The 16,340-nt window shown below is 64.3% G+C and overlaps 1 protein-coding gene and 1 long non-coding RNA gene across 5 annotated transcripts in view; one reads left to right on the top strand and one right to left on the bottom strand.

Moving 5' to 3' along the window:
- Positions 1–16,340, bottom strand: part of AATK (apoptosis associated tyrosine kinase) — a 40,646-nt gene that overhangs the window by 11,370 nt on the left and 12,936 nt on the right. The window contains exons 2-3 of one of the 4 annotated variants that reach the window (XM_023651823.2): positions 5,628–5,761; positions 2,581–2,728 (exon numbers count right to left, since the gene is read on the bottom strand). In XM_023651823.2, the coding sequence (XP_023507591.1) occupies positions 2,581–2,728; positions 5,628–5,761 (282 nt within the window). Of the gene's footprint in view, positions 1–140; positions 2,481–2,580; positions 2,729–4,053; positions 5,605–5,627; positions 5,762–16,340 lie in introns of those variants that run through there. The other 3 variants (XM_070225808.1, XM_070225807.1, XM_023651825.2) reach the window with 3 other exon arrangements.
- Positions 3,477–15,762, top strand: LOC111775569 (uncharacterized). Its single transcript, XR_002811278.2, has 4 exons — positions 3,477–4,107; positions 5,656–8,906; positions 14,420–14,535; positions 14,821–15,762. It is a non-coding gene; the product is annotated as an uncharacterized lncRNA (long non-coding RNA).

Below are 16,340 nucleotides of genomic sequence, written 5' to 3'. Positions count from 1 at the left end.
CTGTAACAGGGCAGGGGGCTCAGAGACCCCACCTCAGCCTCCATCACTGCCCCCATCTTCCCTCGCCTGGTCCCTTGAGGGGCTGCCTGCATGGCCTGTTCTGGGGAGCCGCCCTGAGCCCCTGAGAGCTGGGGCCACACCTAGAGGCTGCCATCAGGAGCAGGGCATCTGCTGCCCTGGAAAGCCGTGGACCTGCAGGCTGCATTCGGGCATCTTTCCGGCGGGTCTGGGAAGGCTGTGCCCCAGCTACAGGGTCAAGCCAGGCAGGAGACGGCAGGGCCTGGAGCCGGGACTGGTCCACAGGCAATGCCTGGCAGGCAGGGAGGTGGGGCCAAGGCCATGGGGAGGAGGGCACTGGGGCGGCCCGCCCCTCGCCCCTCACAGGCTGGCATTCCAGCGCCAGGCACGCCAAAGGCCCCTTTGTTGGGGTCTGCTTGGCACAGCCCTGTACGGAACACACTGGGCCCATTCTCCTGCAGGCCGGGCTGGGTGAGGTCAGCAGGGAGAAAGGGTCAGCGAGGGCCCCGGAGGAACGGCCAGGACCGCTGAGCCCACTCACGCCCTGCCTGTGCCCCGAGGGATTCCCTAAATTCTGCTCCCACGCCAAGTGCCTGGAGGGCCCAGGGGAGAGGGCCTGAGCCTGGCTACCAGGAGAGCCCAGGGCTGAGGGGCTGCTCCCAGGGACCCAAGACTTCAGGGAACCTTGACCTTGATGCTGAGCACAGTTTAGGGCGCGGGTCCCGTTAGGCTGTGTCCCAGGGCTCCTCTCCCTGAGCCCCAGACTGATGCCCCCAACTCTCCGGCCTGGGGTCTCCCTGAGCAGGCTCTCCAGCGTCCTGATAGTGGACACTGGGCCAGCGAAGGAGGCGGGAACATGCCACCTGCCAGCCAACTGGAAAGTTCCCCTCTCAGCTGTAGGAGGCACGGCGAGCTGGGGCTGGGGGACTGGGGTCCACCCGAGGGGCAGCGCCCACAGGGGAGCCCAGAGACAGGGCCTGGCTGACTGTGCTGTCCTTCTCCGCAGTCTCAAGGGCTGGGACCTGCTGTCCAGGCTTTTGACCCTTGACCTCCAGGTGGGCTGCCCTCCTAGCATCACCGGAAATCTCTCCCTTTCCTCTCCAGAAGCAGGGTACCCGCAGAAAGCTGAGACCAGAGCTAACAAATAGAGAAACAAGCAATCGCTGTCCTCTCGTGGGTCCCTGCCCCCTGTCCTCTGCAGGGACAGTCCCCAGAGGGTGGGGGAAGCTGGGTCTCAAAGGTTCTGTGGGGTCCCAGGCACACATTGCCCAGGGAGTAACAGGTCTGGGTCTGGGGGGCAGTGGGCCCTGTGGTGGCCCCTGGCTCCCCACCAGCTCCCAGTGTCCAGCAGTGTCAGGGGCTCAGAGACCCTCACGATCACCCGGGAGGGTCAGGGGACCTCCTGCAGCAGAGAGCCCACCTGCAGGCCCTATAGGGTGTTCCTTTGGGCCAGGCAACAAATGTGGGCATGCTTTGAGCCCCAGGCCCTGATTCTTGCCTAACTGGTGACGTCTCCTTCAGGAGATGCTGGTGTGTGTGTGTGTGTGGGGGGGGGGTGACACTCATGGAGCCCTAGGCCGGGGGGCTGGCAGCCAGTCTCCCCCCAGGTCTGCTCTGGGGGCTGAGCCCAGTGCCTCGGGGGCTCCAGCCCATGACAAAGGCTGGGGCCAGGGTGGGCAGCATCGTGGTTAGGCTGGCAGAGCCCGGCGCACAGCAGGTGTGGCGGGCCGGCTCGTCCAGGCAGTAACCAGCCCAGGGGCCCACAGAGCCCCGACAGGGCCTGACACCCCTCCCTCTGTTCCTGGAGGAGCTGGGGTGGGCACAGGCCTTGCCTAGGGGCTCCGGGGAGGGAGCCTGAGGTCAGACTACCATGGGGGACAGGGATCCAGAGAGAACTCGGGGTTCCCACAGCACCAGCATCACGTGGACGTGGGTTCCAAGCCCAGATGGGTCATTAACCTGCAACCTCTTGAGCTCGGGCCCCGCATGTTCGAATGTAGGTGGTCAGCCTGGTGGGGGGACCCCGGCTCGGGGCAAATGGGAAACGCGGCGAGGAAGCCCAGGAAGATGCCCCTGCCTGCACCTGCATGTGCTGGGTTGGCCCTGGGCCCCCTTCTGCCCCCACCCCCAGGGCCTGAGTGAAAGGCTCATTCACAGCCCAGCCCACAGAGGGAGCCCCAGAGAACCTCCTCCCCAAGTGGGTGGGCGGTGCCCACGGCACACTGGAGCCCATGTCCCCGTGTGGCCAGCCAGCGCTGAGACATCAACAGCAGAGGAGCCCTCCTCCCAGCACACAGTGGCCCATCCCAGCACCAGAGGGAACACCCCCTTCCCTCGGTGCCTGTCTCCACCCCTTTGCACAGCAGCCCTGGGGTGGGAGAGGTGATGGGGGCAGGGCTGTCCTGGAGCCTGCTCAAAGTGCCCAGGTCCCAGCAGGAGACACACACCAGCCCCTTGCCACCCCCTCCCTAGGAGCGCTAGCTGCTGAGTCCAGAGGCCAGGCCTGCTGACCCGGAGCCACACCCTCCACCCACCACCCGGGCCTACGGGGGGCTCACTCACCTGAGCGCCCCGGCTGCTTAGCCATGGGGAGGGAGACCTCAGTGAGCGGCAGGACGTACACGTCGGGCCCGTTCGGAGCTGCCACCACCGGGGAGCCCTGCACCGAGAAGTCAGCCGCGTACTCTTCCCCCTCGGCATTCTCAAACTCCTGGGCGCAGGCGACAGGCTGTGAGCTCCAGGGCTCCCAAGATGGGAAGGGGCAGGGACGGGTGGAGCACCCACCTATCCTGCCGTGGGGTGGGGGGCTTGACCCCCTCCAGCCATCTCTTCGAGCCTCAGGGCAGAGACAGACCCCACTCCTAACACCGGCCCCCCCCCCAGGGACACCTGCTGTCCCAGGAGAGCCAGGATTTGTTTTGTAGTGGGGGCCTTTTCCTCCCAAACTGCAGAGCCTCAAGGTGGGGGGGGGGGGCACAAGCCACAGGGCAGCAGCCCCTTGCCAGCCTCAGCCCACCCCCACCAACTCGTCCTGGCTCAGGTGGGGTAGGCAGTGCTGGCCCACACTGGCAGGGGGTGGGTGGGGCTGGAGGCAGGGGACCAGCAGCCCAGGCCGGCCACCCCTGCCCATCCAGAGCCAGCCCCCAGCGCCTCCCCACCCCACTCCCCCAGCAGCCCTGCCCACCCACCATGGGGCGGTTGCCTAGGGTCAGGGTTGGGGAGCAGGGACGGGGGCTCCATCACCCCACCCATCTTGCCCCAGAGGACAAGCAACTAAGTGCCCCGGCCTCCCGGACAAGGAACATTCCCAAGAGCAAAGGGAGCCCACCCCCATCCTCACCCCCAGGCCACACCAGCCACCTACCACAGCCATCTGCCAGCAGGCCGCCCTTGGACCTTGACCCCAGGCGGGCTGGCGTCCGCTCCCAGAACTCCTTAAGAGCCTGGCCCTGGGCAGCCTGGGGCTGGGCCCCACCTGGCTGGGCTGCTATTTTGAAATGCAGCTGTCACACCTGTGTGTCTGGGGAAGACCCCTCCCCCAGGGCCAGAGCACATTCCTGAGCCAAGAGCCAAAGTCCCAGCCTGAGGTAAGACAGCCACCTAAGGAAAAGGCAGGAGCAGGACTGCCGGCCTCTCTCAGCCTCACCTACTGTCTGCCCACAACGCCCTGCCCAGGTGGGGAAACTGAGGCCAGAGGGCTCGAGGGACTTCTGAGGAGCTGGAGCCCAGCTGCCCCCCAGGTCGCGCCCGTGTGGAGCAGCATCTGGATTGGGAGCCAGGAGGCCCTCCCTGGGCCTGGATTTTCTCAGCTGTAAGATGGAAGCATGTCCCTACAGGCCAGTCCCTCTTTGTGCCCAAAGAGGACACAGCCACTGGTGACTGCAGCGACGCCCCCTCTCCAGGGCCCGCACGACCAGCCAGGGGGCCTGGGGCCTGGGACCCCCTCTCAGCCCTGTGAGCCCAGCTGTGGCCCTGCAGAGGGCACAGATGCCCGTCTACCCCCATCAGGGCCTGGCCCTGGCCCCAGCCCATTACCTGACGGTGCCACCTGGAGGCCCGCCGGATTCTGCCGGCACAGCGGGTGATCAGGTACGACAGTGTGAGCATGGCTCCCCAGCCCCTTCCCCCAGCCCCGCTCCAGCCGGGGAGCCCAGCACTGGCCCCCAGAGCCCAGGCAGGAGCCCACTGTGCAGGCAGGCCCTCCCACGAGGCACACTGGCTCTGGAATGTTGCGGGCACCATGTTCCCCAGGAGGTGAGGGGGGCACGGGTGGGAGGGGCCGCTGCTGGCCCTTGTTTGGGGCCTTGTTCTCACAGCACTGTGAGGAGGGGCTGACTTATACAATGGCCAGAAAGTCCCACCCCTCGGCCCCTGTCTCCACCCCTGCCCCCCACGACCTCGCAGGATCCTCCAGGAAAATGCCAGCATTGCCTGCCCCACCCCAAGGGTCTGGGAGGATGGCCGAGCAGTCAACCGTGAGCTCCATACAGGCAGTGCCACATTCACTGTCCCCAACTGGCAGGTGACAGCTCCTCAGGCCCCTCTGTGATGTGAGACCAGAGGGCAAGAGGGGAGGGTGCTGTTTCTCTAAAATGAGGGCCACACAGCTGGGGTGCAGGCCACTTAGTATGGAGACCGATAGGGTGCCGAGCACAGTCACAGGACGGCCCCTCCTCTCCCGACTTCTCCAGGCCCAGGAATCCGACCTCCAGCCCAGGGGCGGGGCTGGCCTGCCCGCGTGGGTGGGTGAACAACCAGAGGCTAGGCTGCTATTTGCTAAGTCGGCAGGAACTGAGCCCACGCAGGCTGGGGTCGGGGGCGGCTCTGGTTGGGGTTCTCAGCTCCCAGCTTTTCTGCCTGGTCCCCCGACCCCACCGGCTCAGAGCTGCAGCTAGACGTGGGGGGCAGCCGTGGGGTTGGCAGGATGGAGGAAAGCACCCCAAGGGATGCCCCTCAGCCACCATCCTTAGTAGGGGGAGGCCTCAGCCCTAGAACCCAGCCCAGGACAACCGCGGGGAGGGTGCGCTGAGGGCCCGGTTGACGCTCCGTACATCACAGTGATTATGACCACTGTCCCCAGCCACCCCAGCTGCACGCGCCCATACGTGGTCCTCTCCTCGTGGGGCCCAAGATGCCCAAAGTCAGGTGATTCCAGCCGGGAGGTGGTTTTGGTGTCGGGGAAGTGTGTGTGGGCGGCTTTGGTTTCCCTTTGCCGACTCACATGAGCAGGGATCCGAGGACCCCCTGGGCATAGGGCCCCTCCTTCTCCACCAAGAATTTGGGCCTCTAGGAAGGCGAGCCCCCTCCCACGCTGGCTCAGGAGCCCCGGGAGGCCCCCTGAAAGGCCCAACCCATACCCAGCACACAGGCCTGACCCTGAGGTGGGATACGACGGCATGACCCAAAAGCGGAGAGGTAGAGGGCTGGGGTCCCTGAGAGCCCCCAGCTCTGCTGTCGGCAGCCCCAGAGGCGGGGCTGTAGGATCCGGGCCTGGGTCTGCATGGCCCCCAGATGGCCCCAGGAGACAGGGAAGCTCAGTGCTAAGTGGACACAAGAGGGCCTTGCCCTCAGGAGCCCGTCCACAGCCCCCACGGACCCCCAGCCCTCACCTTGAACCCGATGCCACCCTTCTTACAGCACAGGCAGGCCAGCATGAGGGCGATGACGGTGAAGAGCCCGGAGAAGGACACCGCCACCACAGCCAGCGAGGACGACCAGGAGAGCTCACTGAGTGGGGCGCCGTCTGCAGAGGGAGAGAGTGGTCACAGGGCAGCCTCCAAGCCTGGTCCCCCAGGTGCACTCAGGGGCCAACCGGACCCCCAGCCCTGCCTCGGGCTCCCTGGCCCACCCCGACTCGCCACAGTCTGGGACTCAGCATCCTCACCTTTGCTCAGAGACCCCATAAGCAGAGGCACAGGTGCCCAGCCCAGGGCAGGTGGACACTTTGGGCGGCCACAATGGCCTGAGCCTGCAGTCCCAAGGCCGGCCACTAGGTGCCACTCTGGTCTCACCCAGCAGACGGAGTTGGCAGAGTGGCCGGAGCCTGCCCAGCTCCCAATTCTGGGGGTTCACAGACACTCCTCCGAGAGGTCAGGGTCTCAGGGCTGCGGGGGACCCCCTCCGCATCTCTCTTAGACTCTGGTCACCCCACATCACCCCTCTGGAGCCTGCCCCAGGGGCTATCATTGCCAGAGCAATGGGGTTGGCACTGGTAAAGGCTGAGACCCCAAGGGGGCTGGGGGGGCACTCCGTCCCCACTAAGTGGGGGAGACTGTGGAGCTGGCTGCTGGCTACAGCCAGGCTCGGGGCAGCTGGGGGTCAGGACCATGAGAAATACAGCCTGTCTGGCCTCTGAGGCTTGGGGACCCCACTGTCCCCAAGAAGGTGGCACCGCATCAGCTGGGCAGCAGAGTTCCTCCATGTGGCCTGGCATTTCCAAGTGGCCCTCTTGCTGAATCAACCACCAAGGGCCCCCCTAGCGCTGTTTCTGTCCTGGGGACTGTGGGGACCTCCCTTCTGCAGCCCCTGGTCCATGAGGCCCCTCATGCTTAACCCTCACCAGATGGGGAAACTGAGGTGCCCAGGACAGCACAACATGGCCCCCAACACAGAAGCATGGCCCTCAAACAGGGCTCCGAGCTGCCCTCAGTCCCCAGCTGAGCCACGGCTCTGGGGACGCTTGGCCCATCTGGTGCCCGCAGGACGGCATGCCCCAGACTGAGGAGGGGCAGCGGGGCTGGCAACTCCACCCCCAGCCTGCCACTCCTGTCGCTCCAGACGGGATCCAACGCACGCCCCTTCCCCGAGGACCTTCTGTCTGTCAGTCCTCCACCCAGCCACTGGGGGTGTTCTGCCTGCCCCCAGTTCCTCTGCCCAATGAGCACCCCAACCTCTCACCTTCCAGCAGCTGAGCCCTCAGAGCCCGTAACCGACCAGCACACCTGCCACTGAGGGTCCCTGAGTTCAGACCAGAGGGAGTCTCAGCAGCACCTGCCTGGGTTCTTTTTTTTTCTCTGCTTTATCTCCTCAAACCTGCCCCCGTACACAGCTGTATATCTTAGTTGCAGGTCCTTCTAGTTGTGGGATGTGGGATGCCGCCTCAACGTGGCCTGACGAGCGGTGCCATGTCCGCGCCCAGGATCCGAACCCTGGGCTGCCACAGGGGAGCGCGCGAACTTAACCATTCGGCCATGGAACCGGCTCCACCTCCCTGGGTTCTAACTGGCCCCTGAGGTGGCTGCCATGCCTTCCCCACTGAACAGGAGGAAATGGGGGCTCAGCAAGGGTGTGGAGCCTGCCCTCAGCGGCACAGCTGACCGATTGATGTGCTTCCACTGAGGCCTTCTGTGCCCACATGGGAAGCCAGGGCTGCCTGCTAGCGGGGCACCTGGGAGGGCTGCCTGGTGGTGGTGTGAGCCCAAGGGCCTAGGAAGTCGCTGAGCGCAGCGTGGACTCCTGCTCAGGTCTTGGCGCCCGTTCCCCACACCCACAGAGCAAAGGCCCGGCAGGGCTGGGGGGCCCAGAGGACAGGGTCCCCTCAGCAGGGAAACCAGCTCAGCCTGCATTTGGAAGAAACCTGTGTGCAGGGTGGCTGCAGGCCATGTCCCCCAATCCCGCGGGGACGTGAGCAGATACCCTCACAGGGGCCTCCACAGGCAAGGTTTCGGTTACGCTACGTGGACACCCGCACCCGCCATGGAAGCCCTGTGCTGTGCTCACACCTAAACAACACACAGCACACGGGCCTCACCAGGAGCACACTCACAGGGCACCCCCAGGCAGCAGCCAATGCCCTCGAGGATGCACCGTTGCCGTGGTGACCCCTGGGTGCTCAACGCTCCCCTCCCACCACCTCCGCCCATGTGGGCACTCCTGCGCCTCCCCCTCCGGCTGGTCGGCGGGCCTGGGGCAGGTCTCCTGGCCCCCCGGTCCTTGAAGAAGGCAGAGGCCCCACAGCCCATCACCCACGCACCTCTCAGGGCTCGCGGGCTGCTGCACCAGGATGACCGCAGAGCCTCAGCCTCTGTCTTCAACCTTCCTGACAGTGCTAGACCCGGCTGGGTGTGACCCCCCTGTGAGCCCTCTCCTGACCCACAGCAGGCCCTGGCCACAGAGCGTGATGTGCTGGACTCAGCAGCAGAGGAGGGGGGCAGATGGAGCACTGAGTGGCCTCCCCCGTCACCCAACGCCCACGTCCCTGAAGATGGGCCTGCAGGGGTGCGGGGAGGACCACACAGACAGGCAGAGCCAGAGGGTGGCTCAGAGAGAGGCTGCGGACTTGAACCTTCAAATCTGTAAGACACGTCAGCTTCTGGAGCCCCCAGCAACGCTGGCACAGCAGAAACCAGAGCAGCCCCCTCAGAGGGCTGCCACGCCAGGAGTGTCACCTACAGACCCCCCTGCAGATGAGGACACAGAGGCCCAGGGAACTTAGGAGCCGCTCTCGGGCACCGGTGAGCCCGGGCCCCACCCTCCACCAACGGGACAACCCCGGCTGGAGGAGGAGGGTTCCGACAGCCCCTCAGCTGCAGGCTGACCCGTGCCCTCCAGCATCGCCTGCAGGCCCCCACCCAGCCACCTGCACTCCGTGAGGCAGACTCAGACCCCTGAAGCCGAGCAGGGAGGTCTGCTCCCCACTGCGCATGCTTCAGTTTCAGGCGCTCAAGTCCTGCACCCCAGCACCTTCAGCCAAGGGAACCACCCTGGTCTGGACGCTCGGAGCCGTTCTCTGCCCTTGGGGGCAGGCACCTGCTGCCTGGACCCTGCTGAGCTCCTAAGACAGACCAGGGGCTGCCCCTGGGTGCTCAGGGCCAGGTTAGGCCCTGGGGCACCGAGACTCCTGTTGCACCAACACAGCATGCACAGATGCACACGTGACCACTTCACAGGTAAGAAAACAGGCTCAGGGACATTCGGAATGCTGACAGGGCTGGGGGCGGGGTCTGGGCCCAGCTGGCTCCTGGGCTGCTCCCGACGCCCTGCTCGCTGCCCCTACAACCCACTCCACACTCCCTCAGGACCGGCTCCCACTGACAGTCAGGGAAGACTGCATGGGGCCCGCCCGCGTGTCCTGCCCCCTGATGCCGCCTCTTCCCAGAGGGCAAGACGGGTCAGCACCTCATTTCGTTCCGGTGACGACCTCAGCCAGTGGTGTGACCACCCAGGGATGCTCGGTTCAAGGGCCAGAGTGACCCAGGGCACCCCCAGGGCCTGGAGACACAACAGGCACGTGTTGAGGGACCAAGGAGAGTAGACAGCGGGAGGAAGCTGCGCCCCTCGGGGTTGACACTAGGGGACGTGGGGGCACCTAGAGGGGGCACAGGGCAGCAGGCAAGGACTTAGTTCCTCAGAGCAAATACACCGATCTACTGAATAGCAGGGGCCAGTTTCTCCTGGAGAAGGGAGTTACAGACGCGGACGGGGGCAGAGGGACCCCTGAGGGTCCTGCGGCAGGTGGGCGTCAGTGGGACCCCGGGTTGTAAAACTGCACATCCGCAGGTGGAGAGAGAGAGGTGTGTACAGCCTACAGGCCACTCACAGCGGAAGGCTCCCACGGCACCGACTCGATACCCGTAGTCCCAGAAAGTGGTGCCAAAGGAGATGAAGTTGCAGACAGCTTTGTTGTTAGTTTCAGAAACTTGCTGAAAAGCCCATGTAAACAAACCTCACGCCATTCAACCCTCAACAGAGCGTCCAGCTTTCTCCCTGACCTGAGCCCCTCACCTCGCGGGGCCACCCATCCCAGCACAGCTCGCACTCAGGCCAACGCGAACCCCAGCCCCGAAGGCTCACTTCCAACCAGCCCCCCGCACCTCAGACGCCTTCCGCTGCCCTTGACCCAGGGAGACAGTGATGACACTGGCCCCGCAGGTGGGCAGGCCAGCGGAGTCCTGGCTCCCGCAAAGCCCACTTTAGTTGTGACCACAGCGTCCCCGGGATGGTTGGCCATGGACGCCTCAGCTGGTGTGGCCCTCATTCCCCACCAGGTGGCGCTCTCTGGCCATTTTCTGTCCAGTGGGGAGAGCCTCCCAGGGACCCAGGCAGGTGAGCATGGACAGGGGCCAGGCACTAGGCTCCCTCTGTGGGTGGCCCAGGGAGGGCCCTGCATGTGGGGAACAGAAGCCCTGCCGTGGGAGTGGAGAGCAGGGTCTGGGGGGCGGCTTGCTCAGAGGGGGCGCATGCAGCTTAGGGGGCCAAAGCTTGGGGCTGCTGCACGGAGGACCGTCCAGCATCCTGGCACACGGCCTCAGTTAACAACCCGTGTGGCAGAAGGGTTCCCCGTGACGCTGCCCCACAGGTTGGGCACTCAGGGGAACCCAGGCCTCCACGGGCATTTCTGTTCACCTGCTGCCCAGGACGCATGTGTGCAGCATCATCACCAAGGCCCTGTGCCTTGCTCCTGGATGCTGTCCTCAATGCAGACAGGAAGGCCAGACCCCCAAGAGCACCCACAGGTGCCGCCCAGCCCCGCAGAGCGCAGCAGCCACAGAGGGACAGACACCACCTATGGGGGCCCTGGGAAGGGGCAGCGGCTCCCAGGTCAGCTCATGGTCAGGGGCTGCAAGCTGGCTGCCCAGTGTCCCGACCACCCCCGCCACTTGCAGCTGTGGGAAGGGGAGATGCCAGTGGCAGGAGTGAGGCACGCCTGCAAACCAGATGAAGCCCTAACGCCCCACACTGGGGGGGGCACTTGGCCACTGTGGGACCCGGCCCTCTGGCCCCACCCTCTCTGCTCATTCCGGGGTCCTCCCTACAGGAGACGGACACTTGGCATATCTGCAGACCCTGAGCGAGCAGCTGCCATGCACCAGGTCCCTGTGACCTTGTGCCACTATCAGGGGACTCCTGGCAGTGGTAGGGAGAAGCCACCCGCTCACCTTCCCCAGGATGGGCTGGGGCAGCTCCCGGCCAGGCTGGGAGGGGACCAGAGGGACAGTGATCGGTGCACCAGGGCCTCCCTGGGCTGGAAATCCTGCCCCTCACCGGCTGTGTCACCCTGAGCCTCAGCTTCCCCATCTGGAAAGTGGGGACACCCCACACTGAGTAGGCAATAAAGGGACATCAGCTGGGCCTGACACAACCCCCTACCACAAGACCCTGCCCCCCTGCCCTCTACACTTCAGTCCAGCCCTGGGTGAGGGGGGCAGAGGCCAGACGTCTCTGAGCTTGAGGCCTGAACCCTGCAAGTGGCTGTGTGTGGAGTGACCTGGCCTGGGGCCCCGGGCTCTCCCTCCCGCCACCATGTGCCCACAGCACAGCACCGTGTGAGGGACAAATCCCTGCAGGGCCGTGAGCCACCCCGGGCACCTCGCCCCACCCGCCGGAGCCCCTGTAAACTCAGCCCCTCTGAGCACTTAGGAATGACAGACCCCGAAGACCCCGGAAGGCAGAGCCCAAAGTTCAACAAGAGGGAGGGGTGATCTGAAGGAGTGGAAGCCGTCCCACCCCGTGGGCCCCACCCACCCACGGGCAACACCTAGGAGCGCCCCATCCCCCTCTGCACAGAAGGCAGGGGGGCCTGCACAACCTGAGGGCAGAGCTGGACAGGACGGGGTCTGGAGGGGGTGGAATCCGGCCCTGAGAGAACTTTCCAGCATTCAGCAGTCATGACAGCCTGCCCTGCCCTCAGTGAGCCCTCCCCCCATCCCAGCTGGACCAAGTCAGGTGACCCGCTTGAGGTCACCTATCAGGAAAGTGGGGCTTGACAGGGGATTCTGAGGACCCCAGGGCACCACACGGGCTTCCCTGGGACCTGGGTGTCCACCGGGGGCTGCATTTCCTGCCTGGGGGGTGGGCAGTTTGCAGAAGAGGGGAGCTCCCTGCATGGGGAACAGCCAAGGGCTCAGGTGCTGGGGCCACCCTCGGCCTCTCCCGAGTCACTCCCCAAATTGTCCCGGTGGTCGGGGTCGTCAGCTGGGTCTGAGGATTATTATTAGAACTTTGGCAGGGTCTTTGGTGGTGGGGGGGAGCAGGGATGGGGCAGGTGGAGTGGCCGCCCCCATGGCCTCGTTGGGGAGCAGCCCGTGCCTGCGTTCCTGGTCCCCTGGCCTGCGCTCAGCCAGCAGCAGGCCCCGGGCGCCTCAGCCCCCCTCCGTCAGAGCTGGGTGTTGGAGGGCCGCTGTGCAGAGCGGTCAGCCCCTGGGAGCCACTTTGCAGGCTTCCTCCATCTGAGCCCCCTTGGGCAGAGGCAGGTGGCCAGGGTGGCCCCACCACCAGGAGGAGGGTGGGTGGCATCTCAAATCTCTGGGGCCACCCTACCCCCCGCTCGGTCCCTCAGGCTGGGTTCCTGCCAAGTGGCTGCGGGCGTCTGCGTGCACCCCTCCACTGACGCGGGACTCACTCCCCCCGAGCTGCCCCTTTCACCTGGGGCAGCACCCACGGCCAGAGTCACCCTGCACGCTTGCAGCCTGTCTTCACCCAGACAAAGGGGCTGGGCTAAGGAAGCTGCAGACAGGAACCTGGGCCTCAGAGGCCGGGGCCCCTCGCCCCAGATCCCTCCCTGCGCTCCCCCTTGCCCCCAGCCCACTCTGTGGACAGAACTGTGGGCAGGGAGCCAGGACACTGGGAACAGAGAGGCGACACTGCAGGGAGAAGCAGGGCCTGTGGGCGGCCGAGAGCACAGGGTGAACCCTGGGCCCAAACCCCTCCAGGGGCCGCAGCCAGGGCAGGGGAGGGGCGGTGGCCGGCGGAGGCCGGGGACTGGGCTGAGGGTTCTGCAGGAAAACCCCACAGGGGTCTCCCTGAGGGCAGTGCCCAGAGCCCACCCAGCACCCTCGGTGCCCAGCGGGTGGGGCTGGCTGGAGAGGGCTCCCATTCCCTGTAATTAAGGTTTCTGCCTCAATCAGACGCGTTCAGACGGGAAGGGACTGCCGAGCCCAGCTCCCTCGTGTGAAACACAAGGTGTGAAAGCCAGTGTGTTTGTGGAATAAACACGCCCGTTCAGAATGACAACCTGAGCTGCCATGAGCAGGTAGCACGTGCCCAGCGCCCCCCACCCCGTCCTGCACCCCGCCCCGCTCAGGGACACGCTGGGGCGTGGCAAACGCTACACAGGCTGGCCAACCAGCCGCCTCTGCCTGGGACCGCTGACCCTCCGCCGCCCTGGGCCGCCAGCGCTGAGGCGCAGCAGCAGGTGTTGGACACGCTCTGCTCTGTGACCAGACCCGCCCTGCGCTCCCGCCTCTGTGGGCGCTCTCCTGCGGGGACCACCTAGGGCAGAGGGCACTGTTTCACCAGTTAGATGTAAAGGAAACAACTGTCTCCACTGCAGAAGCAGCACAGAGTGAGACAGACGACAAACCCCCTCCAGACCCGGCAGGCGACTGTCCCCCGCATTGGGACCTTTGGGGCGCTGCCCTCTGCCCTGGCCTGCTGGCCTGAGGCTGTGCCCAGTACAGCCGTGTCATTTCCAAAAGAGGCACAGCATTCCAGAAGACCGCACGCTTATGAACAGCATCTCACACTTATTGGGCGCCTGCTGTGTACGAGGGTCTCTCACGGACGCTTTCCCCGCAGGGAGGGGCCACTTTCCAGTTTACAATGAGCAAAGGGGGTCTCAGAGACCCCCCTCCCCTGGCCTCACAGATCAAATCTCCCCCCCAAGCCCGGCTTTCCCCTGGACCCCGCCTTCTCTGCCACCACCCCAGGCTGCTCAGCCAGGCACATGCAGGGGCCTGACAGCAGGTTGTGTCAGGGGATGTCCCACACACAGCCACAGCCACCCTCACCCTGCAGCCGGCACTGTCTCCCGGGCAGGAAAACAGCCCCCACCGATGGCACCCCCTCCCCTCCTCCCTCCCCTCTTCCTTCCTTTCGTGATTTGTTTTCAAGTTCAAGACACCCTTCCAGGGTCCCCCCCCCCCCCACCGCCGCACCTTCTCTGTCGCCCCCAGGGAAGATAAGTGGGCCTGGGGCCTCGTGCCAGACCCTCAGGGCTAGAGTCCCACGTCCTCAGCCCCTCGTCGCCTCCTGGACCTCCCATAGCCCCCTGGAAAACCTGCCAGGTGCTGGCTCTAGGACACTGCCCCCTGCCCTGTCTCCCAAGTCGTGACAGTAATTGCCCGCTGTGTGACAAGCCCTCTTTAGAAGCTTCTCCAGGACCAGGCCTGGTCCTACTGGGATGGCAGGTAAGCAGGGCAGGGGTGGGGTCCAGCGCCAGGGGCCAGGGCCCGAGCCACACCCACTCACAGCCAGGCCACGGGCCTCAGGGCATGGATGTGGAAGCGGGCGGGGGTGATGCGGTTAGGCTGGGCAGAGGGCTGCAGAGCCAGACCTGGGTGTCCCTTGAAGGGGCATGAGCAGAAGGCAGATCCCCACGGCCACCCCTGGGGGATGGAGGATTCCTCGAGGCCTCAGGGCCCTTCTTCACGGGGCTCCTGTTTTAGGGGTCTTTACCCTGCAGGTGACATGGGGGGCTGACACAGGATCCTGTGCACCCCAAAGGGAGTAGACATCAGCCCCAAGACGATTCCGCTGGGTGACCCCCGCAGAGTGGGCGCTCTCTGCCCAGGCGTCACGGTGAGTGCAAATCACGCCTCCAGCCTCAGGCCTGTCTCCCGGGGAGGGCTGTAAGGGCCAGTGGGAGGGGGCACGGAGCGTTTCTGGGGGGCTGCGAGGATGGGGGGCTGGGCTGGAGAAGGGGAGGGCGCGGCTCGGGACAGAACCAGGCGCCAGGCTGGGCTCCTTGTAAAGGGAAAGTGACTTGTTTCTGCCAATGGGTGCGGGTGAGGGTCAGGTGAGTGGTGCGCGTGGAGGGGCTGTCACACGACCTGGGTCACCACAACTCCCTCACCACCTCCCCAGACACCTGCCAAGTCCTGTGACCCTACAATGGACGAAGCTCTAAACAGGCGAAAGAAGCTAAAAAAAGAGAGCAGAGCTATTAACGTGGCTATTAACACTTCGAGGAACTACAGTAATTAAAACCCCAGGGCGCCGGCCAGGCGAGACCCACAGGCCAGGAGCCCAATGAACAGCCCAGATCCAGGCCCAGCCCCAGAGAAGAGCCAGTGCGGAACACAGGGGACACGGTGACGGTGACACGGTGACCGAACGGCAGCCCGACGTCTGTCAGTCCGGTGACAGCATCTTACAGGAAAATAGGTAGGGATCAGCTTTCTTAACAGAGAAGGATTTTGAAGCTAAAAGCAATGGAAGGAATCACAAAATATCAATGGATTTGGCCACATAAAAATATATGTTCAATAAAAAGCCCCAAATTAAAGGGAAACAACGAATCAGGAAAACTGACTGACAGAGAACGTGTCAAGGGACTGGCGTCATCACCACAGAGGGCAGTCGTCAGCAAAAACTAAGAAAACACCCGAAGCTCCCACATGAGCAGGCAAACTTTAGTTTTCAGTTTTTCAGTTGGAGTTTTTTCAGTTTAAAAGCCTTGAAACACGCACCGTTTAGTCTATTTCAATTACACTGCGATAAAGCTGAAAACAAGAGGCAGAAAGTAGAACTGTACATAAATCCTGATCCCAACTATGTCAGAAGATCTGGAAGAAAACATCTGAAAATGTGAGCAGCGGTGTCTTGGGTGGTAGAATTCTGGGTGGTTCCTTCTTCCTAGTCGTCTGCACTTTTCACATTTTCTACAATAAGCACGCACTCCGTCTAGAATCAGACGTGTATAATTTTATTTAATTATCACCCACGCTTAATCTCATCACGCCCATCTTTAAAGACCCCTACGGGACCACCACACACAGAATAAAGCCAGACTCCATCCTGGCATCATGGGTCCTGGGGTCTCCTTGCGTCTCTGTCCACCCCCCTCCCACACTCAAACCCCACAGAGGGAGCCGCATGGCCAGAGGTCAGAGAGGCCTCCCCAGGGAAGCGGTGGGGCCACAGAGGTGGAAGGCAGAGGTGGCCTTAAGCAGGCAAGAGAAGAGGCAGCCATTCCAGGTCTGTCCTGTGGTCGCCAGACCCACCCTGAGGAACTCGAGTTTTGACCACCTTGTGGCCAGAATGCAGACAGGACAGCACGCTGAGCTCAGGCCTGGGTCCAGGGGCGGCCCCGCCACACCCTCCATCTTCTCAGCAGCCCCCTTCATATCCTGGGCTGGATCCTCCTCCCCCAACCCCGAAAGGGCCCTTCCTGACCCCACCCTGACTCCTACCCTGGTGCCCAGTACTTCCTCTGGGGCACCAGACCCCGGCAGCCACCCAGCCCTAGGCCTGCCCTTGGGTGTTCTTGAACACCTCATACCAAACCAGACGTGCAGTCGCCAGACCCTTGCCCATGCCCTCCTCAAGTGGGAGACCCCAGCTGTCCCCGGATTTCTCTTGCCCCTCCCCATGTCCAGCCCCAC

The sequence above is a fragment of the Equus caballus genome, chromosome 11 (assembly GCF_041296265.1).
Source record: "Equus caballus isolate H_3958 breed thoroughbred chromosome 11, TB-T2T, whole genome shotgun sequence".
NCBI lineage: Eukaryota > Metazoa > Chordata > Mammalia > Perissodactyla > Equidae > Equus > Equus caballus.
Note: the sequence above shows the minus strand (reverse complement) of the source record. Positions and strands in the feature narration are given on the sequence as shown.